General features: G+C 35.4%; 1 protein-coding gene across 1 annotated transcript; it reads left to right on the top strand.

Annotated features, from left to right (window-relative positions):
• Positions 1-10483: 10483 nt before the first annotated feature.
• Positions 10484-14694, top strand: LOC149244459 (DUF4228 domain protein). Its single transcript, XM_089368007.1, has 3 exons — positions 10484-11081; positions 11559-11695; positions 14428-14694. Exons 1-3 carry the CDS (start codon positions 10832-10834, stop codon positions 14536-14538), a joined length of 498 nt encoding a protein of 165 aa, XP_089224133.1. The 5' UTR covers positions 10484-10831; the 3' UTR covers positions 14539-14694.
• Positions 14695-20356: the final 5662 nt, after the last annotated feature.

Raw genomic sequence — 20356 nt, 5'->3', positions numbered from 1 at the left:
CCTTATTAGCTCTCAAATAATTTAAAATTATATCAAAAGAGCCTCTTCTTGGGTCTAATAGACTCTGCTCGACCTCTAGAATCCACTTCAAAAAAATGCACTAAAAAGGTTGAGAAATGCTCCTTCAATTGGTCTCCAAAGTTTTCCATAATAGTTGGTTTTGTAGGCCTCAACTAGTAATAAAATTCATCAAGTTTACAAAAAATACCTGAGCATTAGGGCTTGGCACATTGGTATAAATTTTATAATGTAAAATGTTATGTTGCTAACCACACGGGGTTTAACCCTCAGGGGTGGCACACGTTACAACTATATAATAAAATTTTGTTGACGTTTAAATGGTTGTCATATAATTACACAAAGGTGTTCTCTATATGGAATTGGTTGGGAAATTACTATTCACTTTAGCCAATAAGAACACTTCATTTTCATCCTTCTAGCCAATAAAAACCCTTCATTTTCGTCCACCTTAATCCAAAAAATTTTGAACACTTGGTGATAGCAATGGAGTTGATGTCATTGCAATGAATTTTCTGACGTTCTTTTCATTAATAGCCACCAGCAAGTACCAGACTTCTGCGTCTGGCAGTGACCCGAAGCAAGCATGGTGAAAACGGTAGAGGTATTTCAATAAGGATGAAGCAGAGAGGGTTTACGTTGTTCACTAGGAGCAGCCTCGATCGCTAGTGTAGTGTGGTGCCTATTTCAAGAATGCTTTGAAGATCATCCGTGTGGTGCCTTAACAAAATTCTATATTTCTAGTAAAACTCAACAGAGCTATATAGTTGAGTCCTTATAATCAACTTTTGCATTTATGTATAGTCTATAAAAATTCTCTCGATTTTGATGGGATCTTCATTCACTTTGAATGTTAGTACCAGTTTTACCTTAACACTCTCCTCATTATGTGCTTTAAGATGTTGATGGGTTGATATGTCATTCATTCCCAACCTCAAGAAACACTTTCTCACCCGTTTCTACTCTTGACGATCCCCATCAAAAACTGTTTAGCATTGTGGATCCTTTTCTGCTTTGGGGGAGGAGGCGTGTGACATAATGTCCCTGCATATAAATCTTCTTCTTCATCTTCCTCTTGTCTAAATTTGATATAAACGTCGGAGTACAAGGGCTTATCATTTGTCACCTTTATTCCTTGTAACACCAATCAGTTTTCCTTATCTTGGAACCTGATTAGCTTGAATGCTTCAAGTCTTCGTACTCGAGCAGTCACAATGTCTTTTTCTTTATTTCCACGATGAAGAAATTCTTGAGGTGCAAGAGTGACTACAAGTATATTGGAAAGCTCATATGGAGAGTTACAACTTGGAGGCTTTAATGAGTATGTCGTATTGAACCAACAGGCAACGTCACTGATCTCTTGGTGGTCATGTGACATATTCTTTATTTTTTATGCTTCATGCATGACGCTTGTAAGCTTCTGATAATTGGTTAGATTGGGTGGCGGGGGCATGGCCGCTAGCATCTGTTGGGGCTTCAACGATAAATATGTTGATGCAAAGAGCAATTAGCGACGATACATCGATCATGGTAAATTTTAGGGGCGAATTTTAGCCCAAGGTCGAAATTTAAGGGGTTTTTCATTTTAGAGGGGTGAAATTTTTATAAAACACCTATTTCATATATTTAGCCCAACTTTTATTTAAAAAATAATTATTTTTTTCATTTTAGCCCAAAAAAGGGGCGGATAAACTATGAAAAGACTCATTTGACCCGATTTGCCTGGTTTGGGAGGTTATATTCCATTACAATCGCCCGATTTTCTGCTTTGCAATGTTAAATTCATTTGCAATCGCCCATTTTCTAGTTTGGGAGGTTGTATTTGGTCCCAATAAATAAAAATATAAATAAAGTGGAGGTATGGTAAATAAATAAAACCTCTTTTTATACTTACTCCAAAGGTATGGTAAATAAATATAAATATAAATAAACAAGAGGTATAGTAAATAAATAAAACCTCTTTTTATATTTAGTCCATAACCCTCTTTCTATTTAAGAAGACTCAAAAAAGAGGTTTTATTTAAGTGAATCCTATGGGCCAACTACCATATTTATAAAAGAGGCATGGTAAATTAATAAAAATATAAATAAACGAGAGGTATGGTAAATAAATAAAACATTTTTTTATATTTACTCCATAAGTCACCTTATATTTATGAACACTCAAAAAATGCATTATATTTAGGTGAAGCCTATGGGCCAAATTATTATTAATACCCTGCAAAAAAAATTATTAACCCTAGTATTGGTATTAATAAAAATAAAGATAGCACATGGTAGTGACCCATGGTATTCATGTGGAATGTAGCCTATTTAAAGGGGGGAATTAAGCCAACATAAATCCATCTTTAGTCTAGATCTACTAAGTGCCGAGAGGGATCAAATATTGTGATATGCAAACAAGCATAGAGTGAAAAAATATTTGATCCCTCTTGGGGCTTGGTAGATCAAGAGTAAAAATTGATCTTGTAATTTAATGTCACTTAAACATTTTAACTTGGTTAAAATAGAAAGTTAAAATAAAAATCAATTATTAATTTTATTAATTTTTATAAATTACTAATAGTAGTTTTTAAGCTCATAGATTTCATCCCTTTAAGAGTGGTAGATGTGGAGTTAAGATGGATATAGGTTGGTTTTTATGATAATGAAGATATTAAATAGACTTAGGAAATTATATTGTAAAAAACATATTAAGGTGAATGGTTAAAGCTACACTTAGTCACTTCACAAAATTTAGTAAAAAATACCAATGTCTCCATTAATATTGGTTTTTCTAATTTAATAAAAAAAATAAAAACAGTGAAATCTTATCACTCTTTCCGCATCACCCTCGCAGAAGAGAGATAGTCGCGATAGTCGCTGCCCAGATTTCCCACCATTTTTCAAACATTCTCAATATGATATCTTCATGAAAAAGTTAAGGTACTAATGTTGGATTAGTTGTTTGAAAAATATGTTGGTTTGTACAACCTTTCATCTTCTTTGTTATTCTTAGTTTGTTGTAATGATCTGTAGGGTATTTTTTTACAACGTTGTTAAAAAATGCAAGACGTATGAAGGTAGTGAATTATGCTAATAAGCATTTAGATTGGGAGAGACATAATTAAATTTTATTATTTAATTGAATATTTTCAATTAAAATATTAATAAATCTACATTTATATATTTATATATTGATTGGAAGGCTTCTGACAACGGTCACTTCTTTCCATTAGATCCCCTTCAGGACTTTGGATACTTATTACTTTCTTATATTATATAGTTGGGGCTTGATACTTGTTGGCGTGTTGGGGTAAACAAACTTGATGTGTTTTGTTCTATCTCGCAGTTGGAGTCTATGGAATATGTTTTCCTATTATCATATATGGTTTCATACTTTAACAAAACATTCCCCAAGACTTCACAATGTTTTATTATTCAGTGAAAGATTTGCCAAGATCTTACAAGATTTTATAATTCAGTGAAAGATTCGCCATGAATTTACAAAATAATATAATCTGGTGAGAGATTCACAAATAAAATTATATATACATATTATATTATTGATCAAATCACCTCCCATTTTCCCTATGTATCTCTCCCATTTATTATACATATAAATTTAGGGTGGTTCTTAAAATTTTCCATGGCACTGATCCTTCCAGCAATCGTTTCTGACAATGGATACAGGTAGTATTCCCTTTCCATGGCTGCCTTTTCTTCTTATTGGTGCCTCTGAAATTGTGATGGGTGGAGAAAGAATGCTTCAAGATCACCCACGAGCCTCTGAAAGGGGAACGAAATCCAGAATATAAAACAAACAATTTTGTGGTGAAATTACTTTACTTAAATGATGGATATAAATGAAATAAATCATGAGAAACCCATGATACTGGAAACTGTGTTATAATATGAACAAAAACAGAAAAATTTCGACTGTCAAGGTGTGCTTGCTGAGGGGGTGCTGTCAAGGTGTTCTTGCTGTGGGGGTGCGTGCTTCTGGTGTGGTTTGTGAAGGAGGATTTTGTCCATTGGATTCTTTCAATTTATCATCAAAGGATTGTCTATCGTCTGTTTCGAACTGCCTCATGTCCTTGATCATCTCCACCATGTCTTGTATTTTGGGCATTTGATCACGCACTGTAGCAATGAAGGCCATGGAAATATGGAGCAACTAGACCATCTCTTTTTCTATGTTTTGGTACCTCATTAATTCCATATCCAAAACCTCAATATTTTGGTGTTTCAGTAATCCTTCAGTGTATCTTTTCACCTTTAGGGGCAATTTCTAGTAATATACCAACGTTACATTGGCATAACCCAAATAATTGGTGGCTGAACGTTATATTAACATGCTAAAATATGTGTTATGTTAGTTGGTGATATGTTGTATGTTGTTAATTAACTTGGCGGTGGTTGTTAACTAATTTGGATAAGTTGCTAGATTTGGCAGGCTCCACCCCCGCTTTTCCACCATACAATACAAAACAAATTTAAAACGAACTTTTGTCATGGCCACATAACACTTGCATGGCTTGGTCCAACGATAAAGTTGTTAATTATATCCACTAAGGTCTAGGGTTCAATCTATGTGTCCTCCAATTGTGTAAAAATTTTTGACAACTAAAGCTTCTTGGCCTTTCTTAAGGTGCCACACGGCTCCTTTCATTTGGGCCACATGAGAACCTTTCATTAATCCAACCATAACCCAGTCAACACCCTGCTTTCCATGTCACTTCCAACTCAGCACCCTTCCTGCCATGTCACTTCCAACTCAGTGCCATGTGTCAACTTTCTAGCGTTCTATTTCATCACCTGCACAGACTCTACCACATCAACACATGCCATGTCATCGTATGAACTTGCCATGTTAGCAGTCATACAATGCCATGTGTTCCTAGACATTTATCATGTTCCATGTAATCTTAAGAACACAATATCTTTCATGTATGAGTTTCATTTTCACCCATTCAAGTTGCAATAGATTTAGTTCGTTGAGCTCTACGTAAAGACACAACTTCCACTATATTGAGACTTGAATTTTTGGCCATTTCTAGAACCTCCTAGATTACTTGATCCATCACAAAATACTAAAATATCATCCACAAACAATAGGTGAGTGATAGTCAAGTCATTAGCCACCAGATCACCTCTTAAGTCACCCTTTCTTTTAGCTTCAGATAATAACGTACTAAGGACCTTCGCCACTAGCAAGAGCAATGGAGGAGACATTGGACGATCTTGTCGAAGTCCTCCTTGTGCATGACAAAAGGTCGAGGCTGACCCATTGATAAGAATTGTAAATGACATTGTGGTAATACAATTCATCACCTAGTTTATAATGGGTATTTCAAAGCCCAAATCTGTAAGGAGCAATCAACTTACTTTGTCATATGCTTTAAAGAGGTCCATTTTTTATCACAAGTCCCTTGATGTTTTTTCATTTTAAGCTATGGAGCCCTTCATGAGTGACTCTTATTACTTCATATATTTTTCGACCCTCCAAAAATGAAAAGTGTTCCCTTGATACATTTCGATAAAGAATCAACTTGAGCCTCTTTTCTATGAATTTTGTAATTACTTTATATATGCAGTTTCATAGTGAAAAAGGCCAAAAGTCATCAAAGGATTGAGGGGATTCCAATTTAGGAATGAGGGAAATAAAGGTCGAGTTAAAAGAGTCTAGCATATGCCCTATTAGTCGAGAGTCCTCAACCACCTTTGAGAGGTCTTCTTCCAGAATGTCATACAACCCTAGGAAAAATTCCACACTAACCATTGGGGCCCAAAATTTTATCCTTTTGAAAATTATGAAGCACCCTTTGCAATCTGGCATCAGATTCCAGTTACCATTAAAATTTGGTTGTCATTAGCATCAGGGAACCCAGGAAAGAATTGAGCCAACAATATTACTTCAACTATGGAAACCTATGGGGGCTCCTTGTATAGATTGTTGAAATGGATCTTTCCCAACTTGGAAAGCTACTTGAAGGATGAAGCTCTACCCCCGTCCAACTTGTCCATAGCCCATATAGTGTTTCATACTGTGCACCCATTTGAAAATTTTTGGAAAAACTTCGTATTTTTGTCTCTGCTCTTCAACTAAATGGATTTTCTTTTTTGCCTCCATGTCTCCTCCTTTTCTTCCAAGATTCTCCTTTTAGTAACTTCAAGATGTATGATCCTTTGTTTGGATTCCACATTCAAATAACCACCCCTTCGGGAGCTTCCATTCTTTCCAACTCTTCATCCATTGCTTTAAGCTTTGCCTCCACCTGCTGTCTTTTGAGGTTTGACCACTGGATCATAGCTTTTTCACTTGTGTTAGATTCTTGGCAAAGTGGACTGGTACCGACACCTCCTCAACAAAATTATAAGGAATCCAGGGTTCAGAGACAAGATTGTGAAATGAAACATCTTTGATCCATGAAGCATTGAATTTGAAGGGTCTATCAGGTTTGTTTATGTTCCCTTTCAATTAAAGAAAAATGGGGCGATGATCAAATTCACCACCCACCCTAATCCATTGTTGAAACAAAGGGGTCCTTTCCATGAAATAATCTACCATAAGGAACTCATCTATGTTCCTTGCCACCATTGCTTTCCTTATTATTATTTTTCTCTAAGTAGGCTTATACTTGTTCAAGTCTAAGTCACATAGTTTATGCTCCACCAAGAGGTGGATGGAATAATCTGACAAAGTGTCACATGGGCACGAGGGCCCCAGAATTCTGAAACTACAATAGAAAAGTTCAAATCTCTTCCTACCACCAAATTATTAACATTCATATAAGATTTATTCATTAACATATCGGAGAAGGTCATCCTGACATGACATGGCCCATATATATTGATTACCTTGAGGCCCTTCTCCAATTCAACAAAGAATATAACAACCCTCAGAACCATCATAGAGAACCATGTGCCAATAGTTATAATGGATATTTTTTATTGAATCTGACAACTAACCTCCTAGATCTACCTTTTTCATCTAATGCCACAAAAATCCATCTATGCAATAGAGACTCTAGAGCTCCAACAACCCTGTCCCCATCACCCAAAGTTTCTTAAAGGAAAATAATGTCCAAATGTTTAGAAGAAACAAGTCTCTTCAGAGTTAGCTTTTTAGACGGGCTAGCGAAACCTCAATAGTTGAAAGAGAGAAAGATCATTTAGAAGATTTTCTTAGGGATTGCAGTGCTCTAAGCACCCTTACAATAGGCTTATGTCTTCCTGCCACAACTTCTAGGATAGCCTTAATTTTTTCTCTTAAAATGAGAGATTTCATACCCCTCAGGGACCTACCAGGCAGAACTGGGGGAGAAGGACCAAGTCGCCCCACACAAGAAATGCCATCCCCCTTTTATTGGTTGTTCAAAGGTTATAATGGGGACTAGGATCAAAAGATGACTCCATAGCCATGGATGGAATTGATATCAGGGAGGGGCCATCGAGAAAGGATAGGGGAGTAGGCAAGAAACCAGAGCCAATGAGGGAAGAACATGAGATATAGATTGAGAAGGAGAGGATGGATCCCACCCCATATTAATAGAGCAAAAGGAGCTAATTAAACAAGAAATAGGAAGTGAAGAAGATAAATTATTTGATGATGGAGAACCAGAGGAAGGGACTGCCAAATTGAGAAATGAGTGGCACAGACTTTGTCGACGCATTTCCCCCAACTTCACCACCTCCATCTGTCTGCATAGGCTCCCTAGAATTCTTCTGTTGCACCTGAGTGAGGATCTCCTCAACCCGACATCCTTTTTCTTCCCTTATACCCCCCCATGGCCTCTAGGAAGTGAATCCCTTCTCCCTTTCTTGCTCATAAAAGGAAGAGTACAATTCTTCATAATGGGACCATATTTGTGACACCTACCACACCTGAAGGGTATCCCTTATTAGTCTAGGAGATGTTTGTCAGTAAAACACTGATAACATATGTTCAAGTGAACGAATAAGCCTTCACGAGAATCCATATTTACCAAAACCCTCGCCATAACCATCTTCCTGCTTGTCTCATAAGACATATCGACCTCCAGGAAATACCCTGATTTATTCTCGATAACCCTAAAGACATCGTTCGACCAAAGTTGTGGTGACAACCACGAAAGCCTAACCCACACAGGAGCACTTTCCAAATTTTCACGACTAGCATCAAACAATGTATTCCATTGTTTCATCATCATTGGGGTGGAATCTATAATCCATGTTTTACCAAGGACCCAACTGGCCACATCTGTTGAATTGAACTTAATCATGGACTAGCCATGAGAGAGGATACTTACCTTAGGAAGATCTTTCAATGCTTGTCCTCATTCTTTCTCAATCCAATTTCACAAAAGCTCCATCGAGAAAACCCTTCCTTTTGCCCATCCCACCATCACCTTCTCAGACATCTGCATTACTTTTTGCTTTGACTTTTTAGTTAATACATGATATATTTCTTTTTATATGTTTTGGATGTAAAATTATAATTTTTATATTTTTTATATGATATTTATTTGTATAATTTTTTGACAAAATTACAAAATTTTAATACTTAAATTGTGTTTTTCAAAAAAATTTTATTTAAAAACAAAAATATAAAATAGGTACACTACACTTTTATTTTAAACCAAAATTTTACAAAATTTTAAATAAAGATCTCCATACATATAAAATTCTTTAAATATAACAAATTCTTTAAATTTAACTTTATTATTCATCAATAGATAACAACATTATAAATTTTTAATAATTAAATTATATTTTTCAATATATAAATTCAAAAATGAATTTAAAAATATAAATATAAAACACTTAAACTACACTTTTATTTTAAATCAAAATTTTACAAAATAGAATTCTCCACACATAAATTTTCTTAAATTTAATTTTATTATTGGTCAATCAATAGGTGATGGAAAAATTATAATTTTTTAATAAGTAAATTATATTTTTAAATATACTAATTGGAAAAAATATTTAAAAACAAAAATATAAAACTGGTAAACTGCACTTTTATTTTAAACCAAAATTTTATAAAATCTTAAATAAAATTCTCCACATATTTAGTTTTATTATTCATCCTTCAACTTAACATATGGAAAAATTATAAATTTTTAATACTTAAATTATATTCTTGAATATATAATTTGAAAAAAATTTAAAGACAAAAATATAAAATAGTTAAAATGCATAATTATTTCAAATCAAAATTTTATGGAATTTTAACTAGAATTCTACACACATAAAATTCTTTAAATTTAATTTTATTATTTCACAAAATTATAATTTTTTAATATTTAAATTATATTTTTGAATACATAAATTAAAAAAATATTTAAAAACAAAAATATAAAAGAATTAAATTATAAAAAAATTAAATTGCTTTAGGTGTTTTGTTAAGATATTTTTTAATGTGAAGTTACTGATTCAATTTCAAGTTTTAATTAGAATGACATACTGGACTAGATGAAAAGATAGTTTAACCAAACTTGAAAAAAAAACAATTAAACTATACTTTTATTTTAAACTAAAATTTTAATTTTCCACACGTATAAAATTCTTCAAATTTAATTTTATTATTCCTCGTCAATCAATTAGATAAACTTATAATTTAAAATTAACTCATTTATAATCTATAATTCAAAATAAATTTTTCCAGAAAGAAAAATCTTCATAGATTTATATTAAGACAATATAAATATTATAAAATAAGGCAAGGGATAGACAGAAAAATCTTCATAGATTTATATTAAGAGAATATAAATATTATAAAATACGGCAAGGAATAGACACCTTGCAAAATTATAAGATATGGCAAGGGATAATTCAAAATAAATTTACTTTTAACTAATTTATATTCTATAATTTAAAATAAATTAACTTTATAATAGGAAGAATTTATAATCCAAAATTATTGACACCAAAATTTAAAGTCCAGTCGTTCAGTCAAGAATGGCTCCGGCTCACTCTCTGCCTCTAATTTAGACTATTATAATACAATAATTATTAAAATCTATTTAAAAATATTATATGATTGAAAGTTCCAATAACATATAAATAAAAAATAAAAAATAGAATTTTGCAAGGTAAAACGAAAAAATTGCCGAGGTTCATTCATTTATGCTCAGTTGCATCGTGTCAGCCTCCACGCTTAAAAAGACAAGTGCATGAAACAATAAATAACGAAAAAATCAAATCTGCTAATCATTTCACGGAGAAACAGTTTACATGTGGAGTTTATATTAGCCCTGTGTTTGGCCATTTTATTACGTGGATTAACCATAAGACAGTGCCCATTTTAAAGTGGGTCGAGCACTTCGAAAAAAATTCAACGACTGATGTTGAAGTTCTTCACGGGCGCAGCTGACATGCCGATATTCTGGACTATTTGGTTGATATACGCAATGTGTATATAAATTCCATTGTGTATATATCAATTCTGCCTTAAATTCCATTATATTGTCTTGCTCACCGAATCTGTGTATGTACTGGTAAATTGATGGTGAAGCAAATTTCTAGATATGCATCCCTTCATTCATTTATGATGTTAACAGGTATGGGTCAGGGGTCTCTTTCAGTGCATTGATTGCGATTGATCAGAGAAATGTATTTCTTTTTATCTTCATCGGCATGGGTTGTTGGAGAATTAGTCCTCGGCTTTTCTGCTGATTGTTCTGATCGAGAACATTAATAGCAGAGCGCTATAATGTTATTTACCATATTTTAATGAATTGCAATTAAGGTTAGGGCTGCAAAACAGCAGCGTGTGAGGTTTTCTTGGTTGTCTTGGACTGAAAAAATCTCTAGTTTTAGGAGTCTTCTTGGATTCAAGTACTGTACTATGGGGAACTGCCAGGCCTCAGACGCTGCAAGTGTTATTGTTGAACATCCGGGGGGTAAGATTGAGAAGATTTATTGGCCAGTTATTGCCAATAAGGTCATGGTTTCCAATCCTGGAAACTATGTTGCTCTGATCCTAACAGATTCAGTTAAGGGTGAATCTGGCGATGGTGCTCACAAGCATTTGAAGCTTCTTCGTCCTGATGACACTTTGCTTATAGGCCATAACTATCGCCTGGTTAGCTTTGAAGGTATATTGTTGGATATATAATCTCCAAAAATTTCAAGGTTATTTTGTTGTTAAGTTGCAGAGTTTTTGGACTGGGCAAACCTGGTAAAGTATAAACTAAGATTTGAAAAATGTAAAAATCTAGGGAAACTCAGTTACCTGTTGAGGAAAATTTTTGCAACATTGTTTTCACTTAAATCAAATCACAGATTATCCTCTCTATTGAGATTCTGTCTAGGTATCCATTGATTTCTGAGTTTCTTGAGCATACAGGGTGTCTGGTTTGCAGTAAGCAAGATGTATTGGGTCATGTTATATATGTTTTGAACTTTCATATTTTGTTATGATCTGTGAATTATATTTCATTAGAGTCTGTGTGAGTTAATAATTTTTGTATTGCTTCCTTTGATATTTGGCATAAATAGGAATTGGGTTATATTGCTTGGCATCAAGCAACTGTGATGGATCTGAGAATGATGTCATGGGTTTGTGGGTGCAGAGGTTTTGATGGAATTCTCTGGGAAAAGCTATGTGAAGTTGAATAAATTGATTTCGTTACAGAAAGCCAAGGGATCGAACCAGGAGCCTGTTCAGCCACCGAACTCAAGTTCTGTGGTCAAAGATTATCGTTCAGAGGTAGTGCATGGCAGCCTTCATAAATTGTTTTATTATGTTCTGAGTTATTGATTTGATGTTATAGCTACTATTGGATTATTAGATTGATCCTGTTATGGAAATAAAACAGTAGCCACCCGTTTTTCAAATGATAGAAACTGAGAAATTCTACCGCAAAAACTACCAAAAAGGCAAGGGAAACCCCATGCATCCTTGGTATTTCTGGCTGGAATACCAAAAATGCGAGGGAGGCCTCTGCAACCTAGGAAATCCTGGTCAGGAAAAATCTTGACCAGAATAGTGTTACTTCTGGGTTGGAATGGTGAAGCAATAGGTGGAAATCTTAGTTAGAATAGTGTTATTTCTTGATTAGAATAGTGAAGTTATATTTGAATGCTTACACTGAAAAATTTAGAACATTGAATGGTGAAGTTATATTAGAATCCTTAAATTTTTTAACCAGATTACAGAAGTGGGGATATATCTTAATCAGAATTGTGTTACTTCCTGGTTGGAATAGTGAAGTAATATGTTGGAATAGTGAAGTAATAGATAGAATCATCACTCCCTTGTCAATAATTCAAAAGTAATGATTGGAATAGTGAATTACTCACTCCCCTGACCAATTCTAACTAGAACATTGAATTCTGCTTTATAAAAGTGATATATATTCAAAGAACTCAATATTTCAAGAATCTGAATTATTTGAATACTCTGGACTGGAACAGTGTTAGTCTGGACTACTTCAGGACTCTGGACAGATCTGACCTCTTTAAGAGACTTCTTAAATGTTACCAAAAGGGCGAGCCCTATTTATCCTAGGCACCAATATTGAATGTGCAAGGTCTTGGGCACGTTACATGTTACTTCAATGTTTCAGAGAAGTCTGACACCTGTCAGAAGATCTCTTGAAGGGGCTGCCTAGAGCTGCAGAAGGATTGTCTATTCAAAACTCTTCTAGAACAATCTATGCAAAACTCTTCCAGAACAATCGATTCCTATTCAAATCACGGCTCTAGTCAAAACTCATGGTTCCACCCACCCATCTCAACCTTTTTGGGGTTTTGGTTAGTTTAGAGTTTGACAAACGCTCCATAATCATGAATTTTGAAGGTTTGTCTATGCAAAACCCTTCTGGAACAATCGATTCCTATTCAAATCATGATTATGTGAAAACTCATGGTTCCACCACATCTCAACCTTTTTGGGGTTTTGGTTTGTTCAGAGTTGGACAAAAACTCCAACTCCATAATCATGAATGAATTATTTTGAATAAACTATAGAGTAGTCTAACTATGGGTCGATTCCTGTTCCAATCTTGGCTCTCTTCAAAACTCATGGTTCCACCCATCAAAATCTTTTTTGCGTTTTTGGTTATAGTAGATAGTTCGACAAAAACTGAAACATAATTATGAATTTTGAATAAACTGTAGGGCAGTCTAACCATGGGTTATATTTTTGAAAAGAAATATGATATGAGTCTTTCAAGACATTTTTGAAAAGATATATGATACGAGTCTTTTAAATCACCTTGTGCAGTTTTGGATTTCTGCAACTTATGGTTCTAAGAAATTTTGCTCGGTTTTGGAAATTGATATTTGTTCAATTTTGGAAATTGATCTCTTGGGACAAAAACATTTCATAATTAATTTACACTTAGAATAACATATTCAATTTTTTTTAACAAATTTTTTTAAAGAATTAAATTAAGTTAGTTGTTTAATTTTATTTATTTGTTTTAGTTCGTTATTTATTTTCTAAATTTATTTGTAAAATTAAATCTCTTATATATAAATTAGGTTTTTCCATTTTTTTTCTAGAAAATATGTAATTTCTTTTCTTCTATGCAATTATATGTAAAAAAAAGTGAGCTTTTCTTTTCAAACACTTTATTTTTTTAATTATTTTTAAACTTTGTAATATAAAAAATATAAAATCTTATTATATATAAATTTTCAAATATTTTATAATTATTTTTTAAAGATCTAATAAAACATGTCAAAATTTAAAGTTCAAAGGTTAAAATTAAAAAGAAAATAACAAAATAAAAATTAAACAAATTTTTTTGTAAAAAGACTTTCAAACCACTTTGGTTTGTTCAAAAATGTCTCGGCCAAAACATTTTCTCATGTGATTTCTACCTAAAGACTTTGTTTAATTCATTATGGATTACAGAAGCTTGAATACCCGAAAAAATAATTGTTATATAGCTTTTTATATATTATACTTTATAAAGATAATAAATATTAAAATAATATTTTATTTTAATAAATAAAGAGATTAAAATATTATTATTATCTAATTTTAAGGTTAGTTAAGTCAGATAAGGGACTTATTTTTGTGCAGATGATGACAGGTGATTTGGCTGCTAAGTCTCTCACTAAATTTTGCTAAATCTATCTAAATCTATGATTAAGTCTTCCTAAGCCTATAATCAATCTATAATCTCTTTTATCTATTAGGCCCATTCAAATCTCTTTTATTTATTAGGCCCATTCAAATGGTATAAAATAAAATATTAAAAACTTATATTAAATAATAAAATATTAAAAAATATGAAATTAAAAAAAAATTAAAATACTTATTTATATATATATATTTTAATTTTTATATAATGAATGATTTTTTTAACTAATCTTACCAAATAAAGTTTCAAACGTTTCCTATTTTGATTTATTAAAATTGATTCATATGACAAATTGAGCATATATTGTTTTGAGATTCTTATTTGTTGGCATATGATGTTGACTCAGGTGGGGAAAGAAGAATTGAACGCAAATAGAGCACTTGGATTCACAAGATCAATGAGAAGACAAGGGCAGTGGAGACCAGCATTACAAAGCATATCAGAAATTGGGCATTAATCTTGTGAATAATTGCATCTGCATTACTTTGATAAGTACAACATGAAGTTTGATTCGTAGAGTTTGGAAAATTCAAGCAAGATGAAGGGGTTGTGTGTAGATTTTGAAAAATTGAAGCGATAAATATAAGATGATATTTTCTTGTTTGCTTTACAATTTAATGGTAATTATAATTGTTTGTTTGAAATTACGGTAAAGTTAAGTATTTTGTTTTGGTTTCTATTTTTATTTTTTGAGTTTCATTTGAAATTTTATTAAAAATCTGTGGAAGGGTAAATTTGAATTTTATATATTTATTGGTTTATATTAAGTAATAAGTAATTTTGAATCTGGTAAATTTTAATTTTTTTTTATATATTAAAAAATATATTTTAAATAACAAAAATTATATATATTTATTATAAATTGATGATGATGATGATGGTGGTTAATGTGGTTGAGATTAAACATTGGTTTATCGGATCTAAAGAAACAAATTATTTATTTTGATTTAAGATTTTATTCTTATGCTCAAAAAGCTTGGAGAGAAGCCTCCCGAGCTCACTATAATTTTGATATTGTAAAAGGATAGGAAGGTCAGTATTGTAACAAAGATTGTGAAATTGAGCTCTAATGTGGTTGTATGCGGTGCACTCTAAGAGGAAGTGGTTTTCATCTTCGATGTTCATATTCTCACATATATGGCAGATCCTTTCCATCCATGGCATTTTATGCACTGCCCAACGATCTGTTTCACTATGAAGCTCATGAGAATTCGTTCTAATCTTTGCTATATTAATTTGCTTCTTTGAGCTAGTTAAAATAGAGAGATAATTTTGATCTTCTAAGGTGGGGTTGATGACCTTCTTATAATAACTTAATTTTCTTTTAGCCGCTAAATCTTTTTCACACCACATTTTTCTTTGAACTTAGAAGTAACAATATCTTTAATGTTATTTATGTTTTGCAATGCATCATTCTCATTGAACTCCCAATAGTTTAACTAAACCCTTGTGTTTTTATGCCACCTTGATTGAGCCTTAGGTGGTTTTTGCTGGAATTTAAAGCTAGCTTAGGAAGCCTATGATCGTCTATGTTATTGAGTTTGTGCTTGTACAATAGAAACTTAATCATAGCTAGGCTCTCAATAGGGGAAATACCTGCGTCTATAAGGAGAATAGGATAGGGTGTATTACTTTTAATTTTCAGGTTATAAGTTATAAAATGCTTTTAGATTTGCTTAATCTTTTTCCATGATTCTCTGGAGATGCTGCAACCCCAAACCTCATAGCCATATAAGATAACAGGAGTGACTAAAGTTTCAAAGAGGAATTTCTTTTTATCCCACATTACGAGGTTTGCTGTTTTACAATTATTTTCAAGACCAAAATAAGCTTTCCACCCCCCATTAATCCTTTTCTCAATGCTATGGTTCCAGTTGAGCTTGTGATGAATATCAATTCCTAGGTATTTGTAAGAATACACTTCCTCCAAGTTATTATTATCATACATAAAATTAGCGTAAGTGTCCTTCTTGGATTTGATAATCATAACTTTTGTTTTGTCAGTGTTAACAGTGATACCCATGGTAGAGCAGAAATCCTTAATAAGCCTGAGATGCTTATCAAGATCAGATGGGCACCTTGCCAAAAGAACAATATCATCAGCATAGAGAAGAAGGATGACGACTATCCCAGCTAATATCGTGCCATCACATCCTGCGTCCTCTAAATAGCCTTCGAGCTTATCGATGTAAATGCCAAATAAGGTAGGGGAGAGGGGGCAACCTTGTTTAACTCCGATGTTACACTTAATATCTTTCGACCACTCCTCATTGCTCTTTAGCTTGGCAATTACATTCTCGTATAACCTTATAGCGGCAACGCTCAACTCGAGAGGAACCTTTAGCTCTTCTAATCTATTCCAAAGGTTGTATCTAGGAATCGTATTGAAAGCTTTTCTAAAGTCCACAAAGCAACAAAATAAATTGGATTTATCATTACGACATTCCTCCACAATGATTTTAAGCATAACGAGGTGGTCTGTTGTTGAGTGATGCATTCTAAAACCTGCTTGGCCTTTAGCTTGCTTACCTTCACTTTCAATCCATATGCTTAACTTCTTTTCCAAAATACTACCATATAGCTTGGCTAAGAGAGCGCTGATCATAATTGTCCGATAATTAGAGGGGTTATTTGTATTTCACTTTTAAAAAGAGGGATAATGAGGCTCTCAGTCCAAGGTTTAGGGAACCCTTGCTTGACTGCTTGATTGAAAAGCTTGTGGATGTGGGGGATGAGGACAGGACCTCCAATTTTTAAGATTTCCACCTGGTAACCTTCAATGTCCTTAACCTTCCCATTAGCGAGGTGATTAACCCCAAACTTAATGTCTTTTAAAGAGAAAACTTCTTTCGTTGTTGATCCAGACTTAAACAGGACGACAACAAATTAGAGAGATAAACATAAACACAGATATGCAACAGAAATAATACTTCATTTCATTAATGTAAAATACTGAAATATGATTACAAACAGTAATGGAAATAAAACAGCTAGGGCGATGGTAGCTTATTTCTGAGAAGAGATGTGGTGGCTACATGCCTCTGAACTGTCTTACAATGAGGCTCGAAGGCCTATTTATTGTTGAGAAACAATGGAAAACCCTTAACATTCCAAAACCTAACCCTAGAAGATGAAACGCCAAACTGTGGGCCCCGTTTGGGTAAATTGGTACATCAACTTCCTGGGGTCATAACTTTGGCATACAATCTCCGTTTGATGCGTACAATAGCTCGCTAGAAAGATCTATCCGAGCGCTACCACTTTGAGAGGCAACATCGGTCCATGGACCTATGTTGCCCCAGATTTCCCAAAAACGTCGTTTAGGGCCTCAAAATGGCTCCGGAAGTTTAGGACCTGAAAAACTGCTAAAAATAGTAAGTTGTGCTACAATTAAGGAAACTGAAAATACTGAGAGAAACAATGGTGGGGGTCCAGGTGGACTTGGCAGCTGGCCACCAAGATCCACCTGGATCATTCCTCCCCCCTTAGGAAGCAATGGTCCCCATCGCGTTGAGTTCCTCCATGAGATGATGAAACTTTTGCGGAACTTGGTCCCTAGTGAGCCACTTGCCCTGGCGAAGGAGTTGGCCTGCTTTGACAACTCGATACAGTTGGATATTCTGTTGGCGAGTGTTCTTGATCTGTGTGTCCATGATCCGATCAGTTGCAGCTTGTTCCATGCAATCTGGATTTAATTCTATGGGTGTGAGCTGTTCTGCAATGTCGGATGTGTCTAGCAATGGTGGAAAATATGACCGAAGGCAATCCACATTGAACACTAGGTGCAGGCCAAGGAATGGGGGAATGTTGAGCTCGAATGCATTGTACCCCACTGCCTTAGTAATGGTGTAGGGACCATATCGGAGTGGTCTCAGTTTCCGATAGGCTCCAGTGACGCGTTCCTTTTGCAAATGCAACCAGACTTTGTCGCCCACTTGAAACTTGTGTGGCACCTGATGTTGATCATGTCGCTGCTTGTACTTGGCATTTGATTTCTCCAGAATGTCATGGACCTGCTGGCGAACATGTTGGATGTGCTCAATGAAGCTAGTTGCCTTATCTGTTTCGCACTGGACATGAGCCGAATTTATGTGAGTAGATGCAAGTGGCATGGCCATGTCAATGAGGCATAGTTGCTGGAATCCCAAGCCCACCTAAAAAGGGTTGTGGCCAGTAGAGTTGTGAAGAGCTCGGTTGTAGCTGTGTTGAACATAGGGGAGGCTCTCATCCCATGTGCATGGATGCTTTGAGTTGTACATGAGCAGAATGTGCACAATCATCCTATTGACAACCTCTGTCTGGCCATGAGTTTGAGGATGGAAGGCTGTGGACTTAGTGAGTTTGGTGTCCAGCATTGACCAGAGAATGGACCAAAATGTACTGAGGAACCGACTATCCCGATCTGAGATGATAGACTGCGGGATCCCAAAGTGCACCCACACTTGTTCAAAGAAGAGTTTAGCAGTGGCTTCTGCTGTGATATTCTTCTTGCAGACCGCCATAATAGCCATTTTCGAGAACCTGTCGACGACCACAAAAACACAGTCATTTCCATGCTTAGTGGAAGGAAGGCCTCACATGTAATCCATGGAGATGGATTCCCAAGGTCGACTAGGGGTAGGCAGTGGGGCATAGAGGCCTTGCTTCTTGATAGTCGGTTTGGCAATGACACAGGCAGTGCATGATCTGATGTATTTCCCAACATCCTATCGAAGATTCGGCCAATAGAAATACTTTTGCAGTACTGCCACTGTTTTCTCGGCCCCGAAATGCCCAACAGCCCGACTGTAGTGTGCTTCCCAAATCATCTTGGCACGCTCGCTTGAAGGAACAAAAAGGTGACCAGGTGGCACAACAGGGCATCCTGGAGGTGAAAATCTGGAACACGCCGACCCTCCAAGAGTGTCTGGTATGTGTGGCCGAATTCTGGGTCACTTTTGTAGAGAAGTGGCCAATCATAAGTCTCGTGCCCACATGAGTTTAACACGGTGGTTAACGCCATGATTGGTGGTCGACTGAGGCAATCTGCAATATTATTGGTGCTGTGCTTCTTATACTTGATATTCAAATGGAACTGTTGTAAGTATGTGGACCACTTCTGATGGCGAATGCAATTTCCCTTGGGTTTGTATGAACTGCAGGGGTCGGTGGTCTGTGTGGATGACCGTTTCCTTCCCTAAAATGTAATGCTTCCATTGTCAGCAGGCCTGCACAATGGAATACATCTCTTTATCATAAGTGGGATACTTCTGGACTGTGTCTGAAAGTGTTTCACTGTGATATGCCATTGGATGCCCGTGTTGAGTAAGTGCTGCCCCAATAGCATAGTCAGAGGCATCTGTCTCGACCTCAAATGGTTGTTGTAAATCTTGTAACGCGAGCACTGGTGTCGTGCAGATGCGATCTTTCAACTATATGAATGCCTTCTGTTGAGAATCAAACCAAAAGAATTTTGCTTTCGCTCCTCCCTTGGTGACTTGACTCAAGGGCCAAGTGATATGAGAAAACCCCAACACGAACCTGCGGTAGAAGTTGGCAAGACCTAGAAAGCTGCGGAGTTCTGTCAGAGTGGTTGGAGATGGCCAATCTCGAATGACTTGGATCTTGGCTAGATCCACATGCACCCCCTGTTCATCAATAATGTATCCCAGATACTGAACCTGGGTCATGCCAAAAGTGCATTTCTCCAAATTGGCACATAGCTTGTGTTGCCGCAGTGTTTGGAGAACCTGTCGGATATGGTGGAGGTGCTCTTCCCAACCCTGGCTGAAGATCAGAATGTCATCCAAGTATACCACTACAAATGAGTTGGTGAATGGCCACAAGATGTCATCCATTAGCCTCATGAAGGTCGCAGGAGCATTCGTCAATCCGAAAGGCATAACCAACCATTCGAAAAGGCCCTCTTTGGCTTTGAAGGCAGTCTTCCACACATCAGAGGGTTCGATTGGTACCTGGTGATATCTTGACTTCAGATCGATCTTATTGAAATATTTTGCCCCTTTAGTTGGTCCAGGAGGTCATCAATCCGCGGGATCGGGTACCTATTACGAACAGTGATCTTGTTCAGTGCCCGATAGTCAATACAGAGTCTCCAAGTCCCATCCTTCTTTTGTACCAACACGATCGGGCTCCCACAAGGCGATGAAATCGGACGGATGTGACCTTTATGCAGGAGCTCCCGAATCTGCCTCTTGATTTCATCGTTCTCGAGAATGGAGCGCCGATAAATTGGTCCATTGGGTAGCGACACACCTGGGGTCAGATCGATGGAG

The sequence above is a fragment of the Pinus tabuliformis genome, chromosome 8 (genome assembly GCF_031772625.1).
Source record: "Pinus tabuliformis cultivar Carrire ecotype Pingquan chromosome 8, CPIR1, whole genome shotgun sequence".
In the NCBI taxonomy this organism is placed as follows: Eukaryota; Viridiplantae; Streptophyta; class Pinopsida; order Pinales; family Pinaceae; genus Pinus; species Pinus tabuliformis.
The sequence above is the reverse complement of the archived record's forward strand: the minus strand, read 5'-3'. Positions and strand labels throughout refer to the sequence as shown.

What these genes read in the sequence shown, in the direction of transcription:
- LOC149244459 (XM_089368007.1), top strand. Translation starts at nt 10,832, where the DNA reads ATGGGGAACTGCCAGGCCTCAGACGCTGCAAGTGTTATTGTTGAACAT. An exon ending in TCGCCTGGTTAGCTTTGAAG is followed by an intron (nt 11,082 to 11,558) that starts GTATATTGTTGG and finishes TTGTGGGTGCAG; the next exon opens with AGGTTTTGATGGAATTCTCT. An exon ending in TCAAAGATTATCGTTCAGAG is followed by an intron (nt 11,696 to 14,427) that starts GTAGTGCATGGC and finishes ATGTTGACTCAG; the next exon opens with GTGGGGAAAGAAGAATTGAA.